Source organism: Ochotona curzoniae, unplaced genomic scaffold, assembly GCF_017591425.1.
Source record: "Ochotona curzoniae isolate NIBS_2020 unplaced genomic scaffold, NIBS_Ocur_1.0 scaffold_1037, whole genome shotgun sequence".
In the NCBI taxonomy this organism is placed as follows: Eukaryota; Metazoa; Chordata; class Mammalia; order Lagomorpha; family Ochotonidae; genus Ochotona; species Ochotona curzoniae.
The window spans coordinates 25,012,119-25,028,543 of NW_024467083.1; the positions used below are offsets into that span (position 1 = coordinate 25,012,119).

General features: G+C 35.1%; 1 protein-coding gene across 1 annotated transcript in view; it reads left to right on the plus strand.

The window, feature by feature from the left end:
* Nucleotides 1–16,425, plus strand: part of MAN1A2 (mannosidase alpha class 1A member 2) — a 143,975-nt gene that overhangs the window by 73,693 nt on the left and 53,857 nt on the right. Inside the window, exon 6 of the mRNA XM_040999013.1 lies at nt 11,393–11,487. Coding sequence (XP_040854947.1) covers nt 11,393–11,487 — 95 coding nt within the window. The remainder of the gene's footprint in view (nt 1–11,392; nt 11,488–16,425) is intronic.

Here is a 16,425-nt window from a genome sequence, read left to right on the forward strand (position 1 = left end):
TGAAATAAGGGATTTTAAATGACAATGATAAATATACTAAAATGTCTGTAAATAAAGTGGAAAATACATATGAAAACATGAGAAATTTTATCAAAGAAATGAAAAACTATCAAAGTCAGATAGAATTTTGAACAAATCAAAGCAAAGTTTATGAAAAATACTTTCAACATTACACAGAACAGACGGAAGTTAAAAAAAAGAGGGGGGTAGTACCAAAAGATACAAATTATCTGACCTGAAACTTTAAAAAGGGGGAAAAAGGCACAGTGCTGACTTCTGACTTCTGGTCTAGCATGTAATAATCTTAGATTTCACCACATAATCCTGTTACATGCATGTGTGTTAATGATTATTACGTTTTGGAGAATTGACTTTCTTATCAATGTGTAATGTACCCATTTATCCTTGATAATTTTCCTTGCTCTGAAGTCTGTTATGTCTAAAATTAATAGCGCTACTCATGCTTTCTTTTGATTAGTATTACCATAATGTACCTTTCTCCATCTGTTTACTTTTAATCTGTATGTGTCTTCATATTCATAGTGGGTTTCTTGCAGAAAACGTAATTGGGTTTTATTTTTTGATTCGCTCTAAAAATCTCTTTTAGGTGATACTTATACAGTATTGTTATTCATGAGGTGATTTTTGATTTGTCTGGGTTAGTATCTACTCAGTTTGTTGTTGGTTTCTCTTTGTTGTGCTTATGATTTGCTCCTATTTTTGCCTCTCTTCCTGCCTTTTCTGTTGACATAGCACTTGATATGATACTTTTTTCTCTTGCATGAGAATATAAATCTTTTTCCCTATTTTTTTGAGTGATTACCCTAAAAATTTCAATATTCATTTATAATTCCTCTAAGTCCACCTGCACATAAAACTGTCATACTTCATACAAGTTTTTTTTAATAGCAAAATAATCTCAATTACTTACTTTTATCTCTTATATTTTTGATACCATTCAATCTGCTTGCATGTAAGGATACATAAATGTGTATGTATGGGTAATATATTGATGGACATACATAAATGACCATGCTGTTGCTATTATTTTGAGCCAATACTTATCTGTTAGATTTAAGAATGAGGAAAAAATCCTTATTTTACCTTCACTTGATTTTTGACTTCTATGTTGGATGTCTCTTAACTCTTTTACTTCTTTTGCTGTGCAAAAGGTTCTGAATTTGATAATAGTCCCATTTGTTTAGCTTTTTTTTTTGTTGCCTGTGCATTGTGGGGATGGTGGGTGTCTTAATACAAGAAGACATCCCCTGCACTAGTGTTTTGGAGGGTTTTCTTACAGTAGCTTTGTAATTTAAAGTCTTAAAATTGGGTCTTTGATTCATCTTAGATTGATTTTTGTATATGGGGACATATATGGGTTTGATTGTATATGGACAGGTATGGGTTTGATTCTTCCAAATATGTACCTCCAGTTTTGCTGGCATGATTTGTTGAAGAGATTATCTTTACCTGTCTGGTTTGAGCACTTTTCTCAAACAAAATATCATTTTAATGATAATAATTCTTTCAATCCGTTAGCAAGAAATACCTTTCTACTTACTTGTTTCCTTGATTTTTTATTAGTGTTTGATAATTTTTATTATAGAGATCTTTCACTTCTGTAGTTAAATTTATTCCTAAATATATGGCATTTTTTGGGGGGTTTTGGCTATTGTCAATGGAATTTTTCCACGAGTTATACAGTAGTTTGCAAAGAAAGCTGCTATTTCTTGCATGTTTATTTTGTAACTTACAGCTTTATAGAATTGGATTATCAATTTTTTATATGACTTTTTTAAATTTTGACAACCCTTACATATTTAATTGGGGTAAAAAAGGTTCAAGGGCTACAGGGAATTGGGCAAGACCATCACTTCCATACCGCTTCTTTCATGTATCTGAGGCAAAGGGAGATATAGAGGAAGAAGCCCCACCCAGTTTCCCACCCACCCTGGATTATCAATTTTAATAGCTTTTTGATGTTTAGGTTTTTCCTTGTGCAATGTCAGTCTGCAAACATGGATAATTTGACTTTCTGCTTTCCGAATTTGATGCCCTTTATTTCTTTCTTCTCCCTAATTTCTGTTGCCCAAGCTTCCAGTATCATATACAATAAGATTGATGAAAGTGGATATCCTTGCTTTGTTCCAGATGTGAGGGGAAAATAATTTAAGCTTCTCCTCATCCAGTATGGTAATAGCTGCTGGTTTTGTCATACAAAACCTTTGGAATTTTGAGGCAGTCCCTTTTATACATAAGGTTTGAAGGGTTTTTAACTTGGGAGGGGGTAGGTGTGTTTAAATCTTACCAAATGCTCTCTTTGCCTCTACTGAGATGATCATATGATTTTTCTTCTTCATTTTACTGTTGTGAGTTATAACATTTATTGATTTGTGAATGTTGAGCCCCTTTTGCATTTTTGGGATAAACCCTGCTTGATCATGATATATGATCTTTTTCATGTGATTTTCAATTTATTTTGCTAATATCTTGCTGAGAATTTTTGCATCTATGTTCATTGGGGATATAGATTTATAGCTTTCTTTTCATGTCATGTCTTTGCTTGATTTGGGTATCAAAGTAATGCTGGTTTCCTAGTTGAAGAGCATTGGAGTTACTTCCTCTGAATAAAGAATGTAGTAGTAGGGCCTGGCATGGAAGCCTAGTGGCTAAAGTCCTTGGCTTGCATGTGCCAGATCATGTATGGACACTTGTCTTAATCCCGGTGGCCCTGCTTCTCATCCAGCTCCCTGCTTGTGGCCTGGGAAGGCAGTTGAGGACAGCCAAAAGCCTTGGGATCCTGCACCTGCGTGGGAGACCTGGAGGAGGTTCTGGGCTTCTGGCTTTGGATTGGCTCAGCTCCGACCATTGTGTCTGCTTGGGGAATGAATCAATGGATAGAGGATTTTCCTCTCTGTCTCTCCTTCTCTCTGTATATCTGCCTTTCCAATAAAAATAAGTAGATCTTATTTTTTTAAAAATAAAGAATATAGTAGTAAAGCCATCAGTTCCCAACTTTTGCTTAATGAAAGACCTTTGATTATTGCTTCAATCTCATTCCTTTTTATGTATCTGGTTAGATAATATGTATTTTCTTCATTTGATAAAATTTATCTAATAAGTAAGAAACACTCATGGATGTAGTTGGGTGGAGTGGGTCAGATAGGGAAAGGAAGGGCCAACACCTCCTTTTAAGGAATAATGTGGCTACCTTGGAGGCTTATGGAATTTAAAATTCCACATGGAGCTTGATATGCACTTCCAAGGCATCCTGGGAAAAGGGCCATGTTCAGACCTATAGGACACAGTTTTTTGGGGCTGGGCCTTGTGCTTTGTCATATCTAGCCCAGATAACTAACTGCCTTAACCCATGTCAGTGTTACTACTTACTATTTTGTGCTTACTAACCTTTGTGTGGTATCTCTCTCTCTTTCTCCCCCCCCACACACATTGAAGGAGTTATTATTCCAACTTAATCCTTAAGGTTAATCTTCTCTCCCTATTTTGCCCCTTTTTTATGCTTTGGCGTTTGAGGTCTCCTTCCTCACTATGTGCCCTGTCCATTCTATTGTGATTTCAGCTAGCTCCTTAACTTCTACAGTATTTTCTTCATCTATCAGAATGTAAGATACTTTCCTGCAGAATTATTGTAAAGATTAAATTATGTGACAGTGCCAAACAAAGCAAGTTTTACCTTACTTTTCTTTTTGCTTTTTGCACATGGACATTCTGCATTGGTAACACAATTCTTTCATGTAGTTTAAAATGAATGGCATACATTAATGTCTTGCAATACAGACTATTAAAAATTAGAGGAAATATATATTCTCTTTTGACTTTATAATAGAATTTTGCTGGCCAATTTGTTTTGCTCTATGAATATTTTACATAAAACATCTAGTTCATACCTTTTTCTAGGAGTATAACTGTCCTTGAAATGTGCTAAAAATAAATAAAATATAGAAAAATAATTTGAATAAGATATTATTCTGCTACTGGGTGGGCAATGGGTTCCTTTATTTTATATAAGCCAGAAAATTAACTATAATTTGTAATGTAACTACTTTTAGTGTGCTAAGGTAGTATTTATAATAAAGAACATATTGCATTCATACTATTCCGTGGTTTAGAGAACCAAATGAGGGTTATATGCCATATTAACAAGGCATTCTTCTCTTCTGTTGATTTATTAATATCATAAATGTGAAGCTTTGTCATTTTGCTTTCTCAGAACAAGCCTGTTTATATTAAAGATTCACAGTTTAGAAAAAAATCTTCATGATTTATTATGTTTACTTGATTCTAGCCTCAAGTATAGCATTGCTTTTACAAGATTGTCTCTTCCCATTTTTTTAAATAGTTATCAAAGTGGCACTGCTTCCTGAGATAATAAAGTAATTTGTGTGGATAATGGCACCTGAAATCTGTCAGATGAAATAGAGAAATGGTTATGTGGAGTTTCATATATATTCATGGATAATAAAAACAAAAGAAATGAAACAACCATGATGAATTTTTTTTTTTTAACAGAACGGAAAGATGGGGCCTGGTACAGTAGTCTAGTGGCTAAAGTCCTCTCCCTGTACGTGCTGGGATCCCATATGGGCACTGGTTTGTGCCCAGCAGCCCCACTACACTTGCAGCTCCCTGCTTGTGGCCTGGCAAAGCAGTTGAGGACAGCCCAAAGCCTTGGGATCCTGCACCTGTGTGGGAGACCTGGAAGAAGCTCCTGGCTCCTGGCTTCAGATTGGTTCAGCTCCGACCATTGTGTCTGCTTGGGAAGTGAATTAGTGGGCAGAAAATCTTTGTCTCTCCTTCTCTCTGTATATCTGCCTTTCCAATAAAAATAAATAATTAAAAAAAATTCCCAAACACAAATATGCTATAAGTAAGACCATTCCTGAATAAGTTTGAGGGATATTTTCTGAAACAATAGAATAGCTTTCAAAATGTAAAGTTTTGTAAGTTATGAAATAATTTAAAAATATTTATCTTGGTTTAAATATCCGCTTAAATGTAATTGTTATTCCCCTGTGACACTAATTTTTGTTTTAATCTGAAGAAACCTGATTTTACACCCCAAATTGCTGCTATTTCCCTTGGAAGTTTGACATTATTGTTTTCTATAGATGTGTTGATAGTTGGGCAGTACTCTGCTCAACTTTGCTCACACTTTAAAAATATTTTTAGTAATTCTTCATTTTTCTCGTTAGTATTTGTGACCATATGTACATTTCTACATGTTCATGAATGTTTAAAGTCACTGTACCAATAACAATTCATACTTTATTATCATGGTTGTGATGATTGATATGCTGAGGAAAAAGAGTTTGGAGCTGCCGTAAAAGCTAGGAACTTTGGGCTGAAATCTAGGACTGGAGTATATCGCAGAGAAGATTCCCCAGACTCTGCATACAGCTCTGTATTTCCTGGAACTATATGTTGATATTGAAGTTGATTAAACTTTTAAGTGTACGAGATAGAGGATTATCAATATTAGAAGTAAATGATATTATCACTATCAAGTTGCATTTGCAGATTTCAGACATTGCAAACAGTAATGGAACATAAGCAAAATTTTGTAAGAAAATTCAACAACTTAGACACAGTGAACACAACTCTGAAAAATGATCTCATGAAAATTACTTCAAGATAAAGGAAGACATGAACAGCTTCGTATGATGTATTAATTCACAATAAATAAAACTGTGCCATAAAATTGGCAGCAAGTTTAATAAAGAAAGCTGTATTCATGAATTCTGTTAAATGAACAGGGTGGTTAAGGAGGAAGTACCAGCAGTGTTCTGTAAAATCTTTAATTAAGCAAAAGAAAAGGAGTACTTCCCAACTCTTCTCCTGAGGGCAGTGAAATACTGACATCACAGAGAAAATGCGATAAATCGTATAGTCCCTGCACTAAATTCACTGAAGCATCTGATGAGATGCAGTACACACGAAGGATTAAAATCTTTTAGCAAACTAGGAATAATAGCAGGTTATTCACCCCGCCCCCATTCTGACAAGGGACACCTACAGAAACTCGACAGCAACCTTATCTTGGTAAAATATTGAAATGTTTTTTGATCAGTGATTGTAAATCAACGAAGGCCCATTCTTGCTGCTTATTCATCTTTATACCATAGGTACTAGTGTGGCAGTAAAGCAAGTAAGAAAAGGACATAATGTTATGTTGTGTAGCTTTTGCTTTCTGTGGATTCCTGAGGTTTTTCAGGAGACACAGCATGTTGTCTGCAAAGGTAGTTTCATTTATTTTTCTTTCCCTCTGTCCTGCTAGGAGCAGTCGTCATTGCCCTCATTGCAGTTTATACCGATGGCCCACCTAATTCTGGCCACTGTTCTTTAGTTTCTGGAAGGTAGCTGACACCCCCTGTAGGCTAAATGGATTCTCTGCTATCTTTGGTCTTCAGCCTTTCTTTTTCTCTTAGATGAAGAGGAGACTTGGAAAAGTAATTATGTGGCATTTGTAGCTTTTTTTTTTAATAGCAAAAGATGGACCAAGGTTTCTTGTTTGTTAAACATAGTATCAGTTGCAATCAAAAGTAAAAGGAATACTTTCTGAAGAGGTCAGAAGTTATAACAGAGATCGTCTGAGATTTTCTCACCTTAGAAACCATCCAGTCTGTACGCTTTGTTAAATCATATTCTTGTGAGACTGTTGAGACTGTATGTCTTTGTGTCCCTGTGTATTTCATAGTGCTGCGCCATTCTAGACTCCCACTCTTCGTTCTCTGACTGGTAAAAGACCTTCAAGGTCCTGTAGAGATTATTTCATGTACAATAAAATGCATCCACTTAAAATGTATAATGTGTAATTTTATGTTAATCCTGTTAACCTATGTTAATCTTATAGTTTGAATTTTTACAAATATATGATAAAGTGTTAGAGTTTAAATAAGTATGTTCTTTCTGGAAAATTATTTGGTGGTGTCAGATAAACATATAGGATTTAAAATGTTCTGATTAAGCCATCCGTTTCTAGGAATCTGTTATCTAGATGTGACAGATATGTAACATAGACAAAGCTGTACACACACTAGGTGTATGAAACCTTGTGTCTAATGCTGACATTTATGAAACCATGCCATGTGACTTGTTAGCCTGCAAGTGTGGAATCTTAGATTTCATTATGGGTTTTCAAATTGCGTTTTGTGAGTTATTTGTGAACGTGTTTCTGCCTCTTTGTGTTCATTGCAAGTTTTGTGGTGACCTTGGCTTGTGTAGTCTTTATATGTTTATTCACTGTAATGATGAAAACTCATCCAGAAGCAATGTAGAGTCAAATAGGGAAACCAAAAGAGGGTCGAAGGAAAATATATTGAGATGCTTCAAACAATATTTAGTGATCCTCAACTAATGAAATAAGTAATCAGTCTTTGAAAAGATACCAAAAGAAGAAATAATGCAAGCTCCCCAAAGAGAAAGAAAGAAAAAAAAACAAACAAGTGATTGCTTAGAAAAGAATGACAGTTTGCAACATTGAAGTTCGCGGCAGTGATAAATTCCAAAAGACATTAGAGAAATGTCTATCCATTGCTGATATATAAAATCTGCCTTTGCAGAATTTTTTATTAGCCAAAATATCATTCAAGAGGTAGGGTATGAGATACAACACAAAGAGGTACCTGTGTGTGTACACACATTTATTTGCATATCCACATATGTACATACAATACTTTATTAATTCATATGAATATGCAACTAAAATAGTTTGAGGAACTTGATTTTTGCTTATAAAAATGAGCTCTGGAGGTGGTATGCCTGGTATGAACATGTAAAAATGTGTAATTTGTCCATTTTTACCTCAGCTTCTTATTCTGTATAACAGTAATAATCCCTGGGTAATTGTGAGGAAGAAAGGAAGAAGTGAATCATTATTGCCACTCCAACAGGTTTGTAGAATAATAAACATTTTTAAAGTTTTTGTAAATTAAAATTGAATATTTTAGGGAGATGATATTACTATGGAAAAAAGAGGGTAGGAATTTACTTGTTTATTATAAATCTCTGTTAGTTTGGCTCATTCATTTAATTTATTCAATCCTGAGATGTTCTAGGCACTCTTTTAAGCAGTAATGACATAAAAGGTAATTAAAAAGATTAAAAGAATGCCTCTTACAGCTTACACCGTGGTGTGGCCAATGGACAAGGTGGATATGTGAAAGAGTTTGTGTAAAAAAGCATTTAATTGTTCTTAGGGAATGACAAAAGGGACTGGTGCATCCGAAGTTGAGTGTACAGGGGACAAGTGTGTGCTGTAAGGGGTGGGACCCCAGACAATGTGGATCTCATACAAAAGTTTAGGCTTTTGTAAAGACTGTGGCTTTTACTCTGAATGAGATAGGAAGTCATTGAATGATTCTAAACCCTTTAGTTCTCTAAGATTTCAGTGCTGGTTTGAGAACAGGGTTTGAAAGTGTTACCTTAGTAATAAATAATATAATGAGCAATTGAAACCTGTTCTAATGTGTCTTTCCTGCTCAAGAATTTACAGTGGAAACAGGCAGTTGGCGCAGCAGTTAACATGCCACTTGGGATGATGGCATGCATATCAGAGGGTCTACATTGAGTCCTGGCTCCGCTCTGATTCGGGCTTCCTGCTAATGAGCACTGTAGGACTCACCCAGGCAAAGACCTCGGTTGAGGCCTAGGCCCCTGACTGGGCTTGGCTGAGCCCAGTCTACTGTGGACATTTGGAAAGTGAGCTGTTCTTTTCACTCTGCCTTTCAGATAGATAGATAGATAAGCAAAACTTGAGAAATTCTATAATAAAAAAGCAGGATTTATAGCGGTTTTGTGTTACTTAATATGTTCCCTTAACTTTCATTACCTTAAATCTTGATACTTTGTATCTGTTTAATGCTGTATCTTTCATTTCATTCAGATCTAGAATCAATTCTTCTTTTTTTTTTTTTTTTTAAGATTTACTTATTTTTATTTGAAAGGCAGATATACAGAGAGACAGAGAGGAAAATATTTGTTCGGTGGTTTACTCCCCAGCAGCTGCAACAGCTAAAGCTGATCCAATCCAAAGCCAGGAGCCAGGAGCCAGGAGCCTCTTCTGGGTCTCCCACATGGGTGCAGGGTCCCCAGATTTTGGGCCATCCTTGACTGCTTTCCCAGGCCACAAGCAGGGAGCTGGATGGGAAGTGTGGCTACTGGGATTAGAACCGGCTCTCATATGGGATCCTGGCACATTCAAGGCAAGGACTTTAGCTGCTAGGTTATTAGAAGAAGCTAGGCTATTAATTCTTCTAAACTCAGGAATAGTTTTAGACTAAAAAGAGACTTATTTAATTTTGATACCTTTTGGATTTTATATTGTTTGCTCTCATTGCATAGTTAAAACTACTAGCTGGTGTTAACTGTTATCTATAGAAATATTTCTCAAAATTGGAATTGCAGGTCCAGCATATTTGCCACTAACTGAGTTTATGTATTTGTGAATAAATTAATAAGGTCACTGTCTAGGTGAGGCTTTTTTTTTTTTTATCATGGTATTAGGATACTTTCTTTTTGAACTGTTTAATTGGTTATTTATGTATGTTATTTATTAGTAAAGGTAGTTGAAAATTAGTATATTATTAATTCTAGATTCAAAATGGAATGCCTTTGAGTTTGCAAGAAGTTATATTTGTAGGTCATTTTGCCAGCATCAGTATTAGTTTTATCTGAAGAAAAGATACAGAATTAAGTAGATTTTTTAGGGAAGAGGCTTTCTTGTTTTTTTTTTTTTTAAAGATTTATTTTTATTATTTTTTTATTGGAAAGGCAGATATACAGAGAGGAGAGACAGAGAGGAAGATCTTCCGTCCGATGATTCACTCCCCAAGTGAGCGCAATGGGCCGATACTATGCCGGTCCAAAGCCAGGAGCCTCTTCCGGGTCTCCCACGCGGGTGCAGGGTCCCAAAGCAATGGGCCGTCCTCGACTGCTTTCCTGGGCCACAGGCAGGGAGCTGGAAGGGAAGCGGGGCTGCTGGGATTAGAACCGGCGCCCATATGGGATCCCGGGCGTGCAAGGCGAGGACCTTAACCACTTGCGCCACCGCGGTGGGCCCGGCTTTCTTGTTTTGTCCTCATTATAAACCATATGAGGTGATGTCTTTACAAAAATGTACATGTGGCTGTGTCTGTGTATGTGCGTATGTGTGTACCCGCACGCACACACATCCACAGAGGAAAATGAACCTTTGCTTTTCTGAAGAAAATATTAAAACTTTTAAATTTTAAAGTTTTCTTGGTGTATTTATGTTGAAGTACATAGTGGAGGAAATGGTAAAGTGTAGGTTTATAGCTAATTAAACAGTTTAGCTAAGTAGATTTTTACCTTATGTAAGAAAACTTCCAGAATGTCTTTATTTTGTCTGTTTTGCCTACTTGTCTAAACTGTCTTCTAGTATTTTTCATCCAAATAATATCAGTATACTCTGTCGAATTATATTCTAACTTAAAATTTGATGTGTTTACACCTTCAAATTGTCACTATTTGATAAATATAATTATAGTTTATTAAAAATATTTGGCTGCAGTAAAAAGAGCCTTAAGTAACTGTTCAGCTTGGACTCTGAGAGGTGGTAGGCTTAAGGCCTACAGGACAACATGTGGTCCTGCCTAATATTGTAAGCCTGTGTCAGTTTGGGGTCTCTGTGTCAGTAGCTTTCAAACGAGAACACACAAACCTATTAGGATGTACTAAGAGAATAATAGAAAATTTATTAGCCATATTTTGATATTAGTATCTAATTTGAAAAGTTTGGAAACCGTTCATATTATGCAGTTTTTTGTTTGGGACACTAAATGGCCATATGTGGGGCTTAACATTGTAGCATGTGTATATAAATGTGAAATGGGAATGCTTGTGCTTTATTTCCCGTTTGTAATGTAGTTAGACTTTAATAGAAAATGTTAAGACACAAAATGCATATGGTATTTCAAAGAAATTTATACACGTTGAGTTTCGCTTTTTTTTTATTGTTAATAACATTGTATTATGTGATACAGTTTTATAGGTGGAGTTTCGCTTTTTTTTTTTTTCCTAAATATTTGAACTAAACTGGTTTGCCTCAGATTGAAAATTTCATAGCCTGATTTCTCTCCGATTTTTGCCAGCTAAAAATATAGATAATGCCAATGTTGGAAGTCAAGCCTTTTCACTTGGTTGTTGCTTTAGGTCTTCACCTGCTGGACATCTGTGAAGTGTCCTCAACACAAACTTTACAAACGGTTGCTCAGTGCTGTGTGCTCTTTTCTAACATTCAGTGCTTCTGTGTACCCAGCTCATTGTGGTGTGCGTACTATGAGAGGTCGCAGTAAGCAAATACCCATTGATGGCCACCATTTTCAATATTCATGCTTTTTTTTTTTAATCTCAGATATTCAAGACTAAAGCAGTACAGTTGGCTGAGAAACTTCTTCCTGCCTTTAACACACCTACTGGGATTCCCTGGGCAATGGTGAATCTGAAAAGGTAAATTCTGTTTTATAGCATTATTCCTCTTCTGGGAAAATTGAATGAACTGATTTTTTTTTTTTTTTTTTTTTACTTTTCTAGTCTTAAATTTTTTTAATGACTTAAATTGTTTTCCTCCGATGCAATGAAACAAATAACTATTTTTTTTAAAATATGTCCTTTGCTTCAGAACAGATTAAATTTGCCTTAACGTTATTCTAGTTTCTACTCCTTTTTTTGCTGAATCTCTGTTTTTTTCTTCATCTGTATGTTCTTCCAACACTTGCTTCTCTTAAGAATTTTTCATTCATTTTTTGGTGGGGGAAAGGCATCTAGGTGTTAAGAGTATGGAAAATACATGAAAATTTGACTCTTGCTCTTCCTAAACTCAGACCTCTGAGAAGTAAAGTTAGAAACATTTTTCTGGAAATGTGAATTATGACATTCATTTGTTTAAAAAAAAAAACTAATCTATGTTAATCATGTCTTTCTGATGGAGAACCTTAGAGTTTGGAATTATGTTGAGAAATCAGGATTAATCCTAACAAGAATTCTAACTTTATTGGATGATTTCATGTTCTCTATAAGACACAGATTACCCCCTTTGTTCAGAGAGGGCCGACTGGAGCCCAGGGCAGCCTGCATCCCTGCTCGGGCACGTGGAGGGCACCTGCTGGCTGCCTTGCCTTACTCTCAGGGAAGATTTTTGATATTTCCTTCAAATCAGTTGCAGGTTAAATGGTGTTTTTACACACCCAATTAAAGACTAATTCTGACTAAAAGACAACCTTGGAGGACTTTCGTTTTCTGATGTCTGCATAGAAAAACTAAAAAAAAATTTAAAATAAACAAAAATCAAGTTTCAATTGCAAAACCTCAAAATTGAGATTAGAAACAAAAGAAAGGTCTTGTAAAGAACTTCATAGCAGGCATTTTATAAGTTTAATTTTCATTTAGTTTCTTTGAATTTTTTTGTACAACTAAAACAATTTTATTTGAGTTTATGTATATCCATGTAAATGACATGCATGGCATTCAGTGTTTAATAAAGACGTCTCCCTTTTTTCTGCCTCCAGGATCATCAAGTTTGTCACACACAGACCTTTTCCCAATCTTACTTCCTGAACATCAACCCATGCTTTGCAATCTAGCATGTTTCTCTTTTGTAATGTAGCTTTCTTGAATTGTTTTTTAGAATACTTGTTTTTCTGCTTCATATCTTGGCACCTCATCTGATAAAGCTAAATCAGTCTTCGTGTTGACTGCAAAAAATGAGGCATCAGAAAGTTATACAGCAATTTATTCTTTCATTTCCATACAATGACATTTATTCCTTTCCAACATTTTCTTACCGTAAATACTGACATCCTCTTCCATCCTTCTGTGTCCTTTTCTGCAAGTGATTATTAAGAATATGATATCTAAATCAGGGGCATATGGCTTTTAAAAATCCCTACATGTGTGGTTATCAGACGAAAGGAATATGTTTTTAAAATTTGATACTGCTAAAATGCTTTCCAAAAAAGTATATCATGTTTCCATTAACAACATGTGCAAGTACCTGGACATCTGTATGCGTAAGTTCTTTATAATTTGGACATTGTGGTGGCTAGAAGATGTAACTCATCATTACTTTAATTTATATTTTCTGACTAGCAAATTTGAACATTACATAAATTTATTGGATATGTGTATTTACTGAGCATTGTTCATTTCTGAGTGTTGCTTGGGTAGTCTTTTTTCTCATTAATTTGTGAAGTGCTTTGTAATTTATGGAATTAATTTTCTTCTCCATGCTCTGCTATATGTCTCTTGTCTGTGTTTTTAATATAGGTTTAAAATTTTTATTCATTCAAATACATCTCCTACAATTTTAGGTTTATAATTTTGGTTAAGGTCATTGTCTGCACCTACATTTGTATATTTTCCTAGATTTCTATGGAAGTGCATTTATTTTTTTAAAAAATTAGTTGTAGTTTTTAATCAATCATGTTTATCAACTATTTGTATTTCACTGAGAATTTTAAAATTTTAATTATAAATGGATATTAAGTGATACAGGGAATGCTTTCTTCATTTTTGCTTTTTTGTGTCCGTTAGTATGATAGATTGCTTATAAGGTTTTCATGTTAAATCAACCATGAATTTTTTAGGAACTTTGGATGATTCTGTAATGTTTTTAAGCCTTACTTATGGTGGTTATTCTTTATGGTAATACTTTTAGCAGGTGTTGAGTTGAGTTATTTAGTATCATAAAATGAAATGGGAAGTATTTGTCTCTGTTTTCCAAAATAATTGGCTACATCTTCCTTAACTGTTACCTGCAAGTATCTGTGCCAGAAATTTTGTTTGAAGGCTTTTTAATAGTTCACTTTTTCAAACAGATAGTAATAATATTTCTAAAATCCTAATGTTCATGGTTAGAAAGAGAAGTTATTTTTGTTGTTTTTTAGTATTTGATGCAGTTTTCATTACCTAGCTTTTTGAGTATATATTAAAATTAGAGTTAAATGTAATAACTATACTTTAATTTTGATCACTTGGAAGCATCACAAGATTTGAGCATTAATTTTTACCTGGTGGTGTTTTGAGAGCTCATCATGTTGTTATTGCAGGGAATTTTTTGGTTTTGGCAATGTTGCATGTTGTTCTTGGGATCCTATTTTCTTAAGTTTTTTAAATGCAGGAATCACATTTAATATTTTAAATCCTTCCTGTGCGGCTAAATGTAAAATAAGTGCAAATCTAGGTTAGCACTTGACATTTTGAAAGTGAATGAAACTTTCTCTTTCTGACTGTGCAAGAAAAGCTTTTGTTGTTGTTGTTTTAAGAATGATGCATTTCTATGAAAGGCAGGGTGACAGGAGGAAGGGATAAAGAGACACGTCTTTAATCTCCTGGTTCACTGCAATCTGCAGTAGCTGGACCTGACCAGGCTAAAACCAAAAGCCAGAGCTCTGTCTTGGTCTCCCACTTGGATGGCAGGGGCCTAGGCCTTTGCATTCCCAGGCATATTGGCAGGGAGCTGTAAGCAGAATAGTTGGGGAAATATGGACTGCCATTGCAATGCAGCACTAGCTCCTGGTCAGAAAGTTTTTGAAGAGAACAGTAAAATGTTGGATTTCCTAGCTGTGTGTTTGTATTTTATCATGCATTTGCCTTACTGACACTTAGAAGACCTTTCTAGATGCTAGACTTTATTCTCTAAATGTTCTTAAAATTTTAAAATTATTAATGACTTCTCTCATTACACTCAAAAATTGTAAAATTTTACTACAGTCTACTCAAATCTTGAGTAGTCTGGATTATAACTAGCTCTCTAACCTTATCCCTTATTTTACTTTTCCCATTATTTTCTGAACTCCAGGTACACTAACTTTTCTTTTGCTCTTTTTTCCCCTACTAGAAATTTCTGTCTTTCGGATTTATTCATCACTAGCACCTTTTCATCCTTCAGGTCTCAGTTTGAATCCTGTCATTTTAAAAAACTCTTTGAACATTATACTTAAAGAACGTGTTTTAACTCAGTTTCTAATTCTAGCACATAGACATCTATTTCTCGGTTTAATATCTTTAAAGCAATGGCCACTACTTAAGCAGGAATTTTGGATGTCAGGTTCACCACTGTCTCACAGTATAGTAGGTATTTATTATTTGTGAAATGAATGTCCTTGCACTGTATGCATTTTTTCATTATTTCTATTATTAGTGCTATTTGTCTTTCATAATTTCACAGAAAATGTAAAAATAATACCGAACAAGAAACTTTAAAGCAAGGTTTTGGTATCTATTTTAAGTTATAGGGAAGCCTTTCTTTCCTTTTTTTTAAATTCTTATTTTCCATTTTGTAATTTTATAGGCATAGATCTTCCGCTCTCTCCTCTTCCTCTCCGCTCCCCCCATTGTTCAAGGCAGGCTTTCAATAAAGAGAAAACCAGGAATATGTCCTAGAGATTGTATCTGTACAAATGAATGTGAAAAGGGGATATTCATTATGTCGGCCCAGTGCCATGATAAAGTAGGCCAAGCTTCTGCCTGCATGCCAGCATCCCACATGGCCGCCAGTTCGTATCCTGGCTGCTGTACCTCCAATCCAACTGTCTGTTCATGGCCTGGGAAGGCAGTGGAAGATAGCTTCCTAGGCTCCTGCTCTCATGTGATTGACCAGGAAGAAGCTCCTGACATTGGTTCAGCCCAGCTCCAGCCATTGTGGCCATTGAACCAGTGATAAAAGATGTCTGTCTGTCTGTCTGCCTCTGTTTGTGTGTGTCTGTGTCTTACCTTCTCTCTGTAACTCTACCTTTTAAATAAAAAATAAAAGGAATCTTAAAAACCAACTCTTTGTTCAGAAAGCGTTTATAATAAAATATTGGAGATATCCCAGTGGACTATGAGAATGGGGTTGATAAAGTGACATGTGCCTGTTTATATAATGCTGTTTTCACATCAGCACTGCCAGCATTTAGAGTAGGACGGTTCTTTATTGTGTGATGGTGTTCTGATTATTCCAGGAAGTTTTATCTCTTTTGTTTTAGAACAGAAAAAATGGTTTCAGGGAAGTCAAAATACTGTCATAAATTTCATATATCTCTGGGGTGGAGCACTCTAAATTGAAAATCAGTGATTTCATGGTATTTTATGCAGGTTTTGAAAAGTGAGAACACTGAGCTGATAGGGAAAATCCGCCAACATGCATTTTAAGATGAAAATCCAAGTACATGGCAAATACTATGGCTTAAGGAACGAAAAAAGGAAGAATATATATTTGTATTGCCATGTATGCCCAAAAATTCTATACTACAATGCAAGGAACGAATGAATGTGATGTTGAATTCTGTTGGGTAAAGAGAAATCAGAATGAGTACAATGTGTTCTTTGTACACTTTTAATATTGTCCTGATTTGGTAATCAAAGAAAACTAGATAAAAATAAGCTGTCATGTTAGTTTTGTAATTT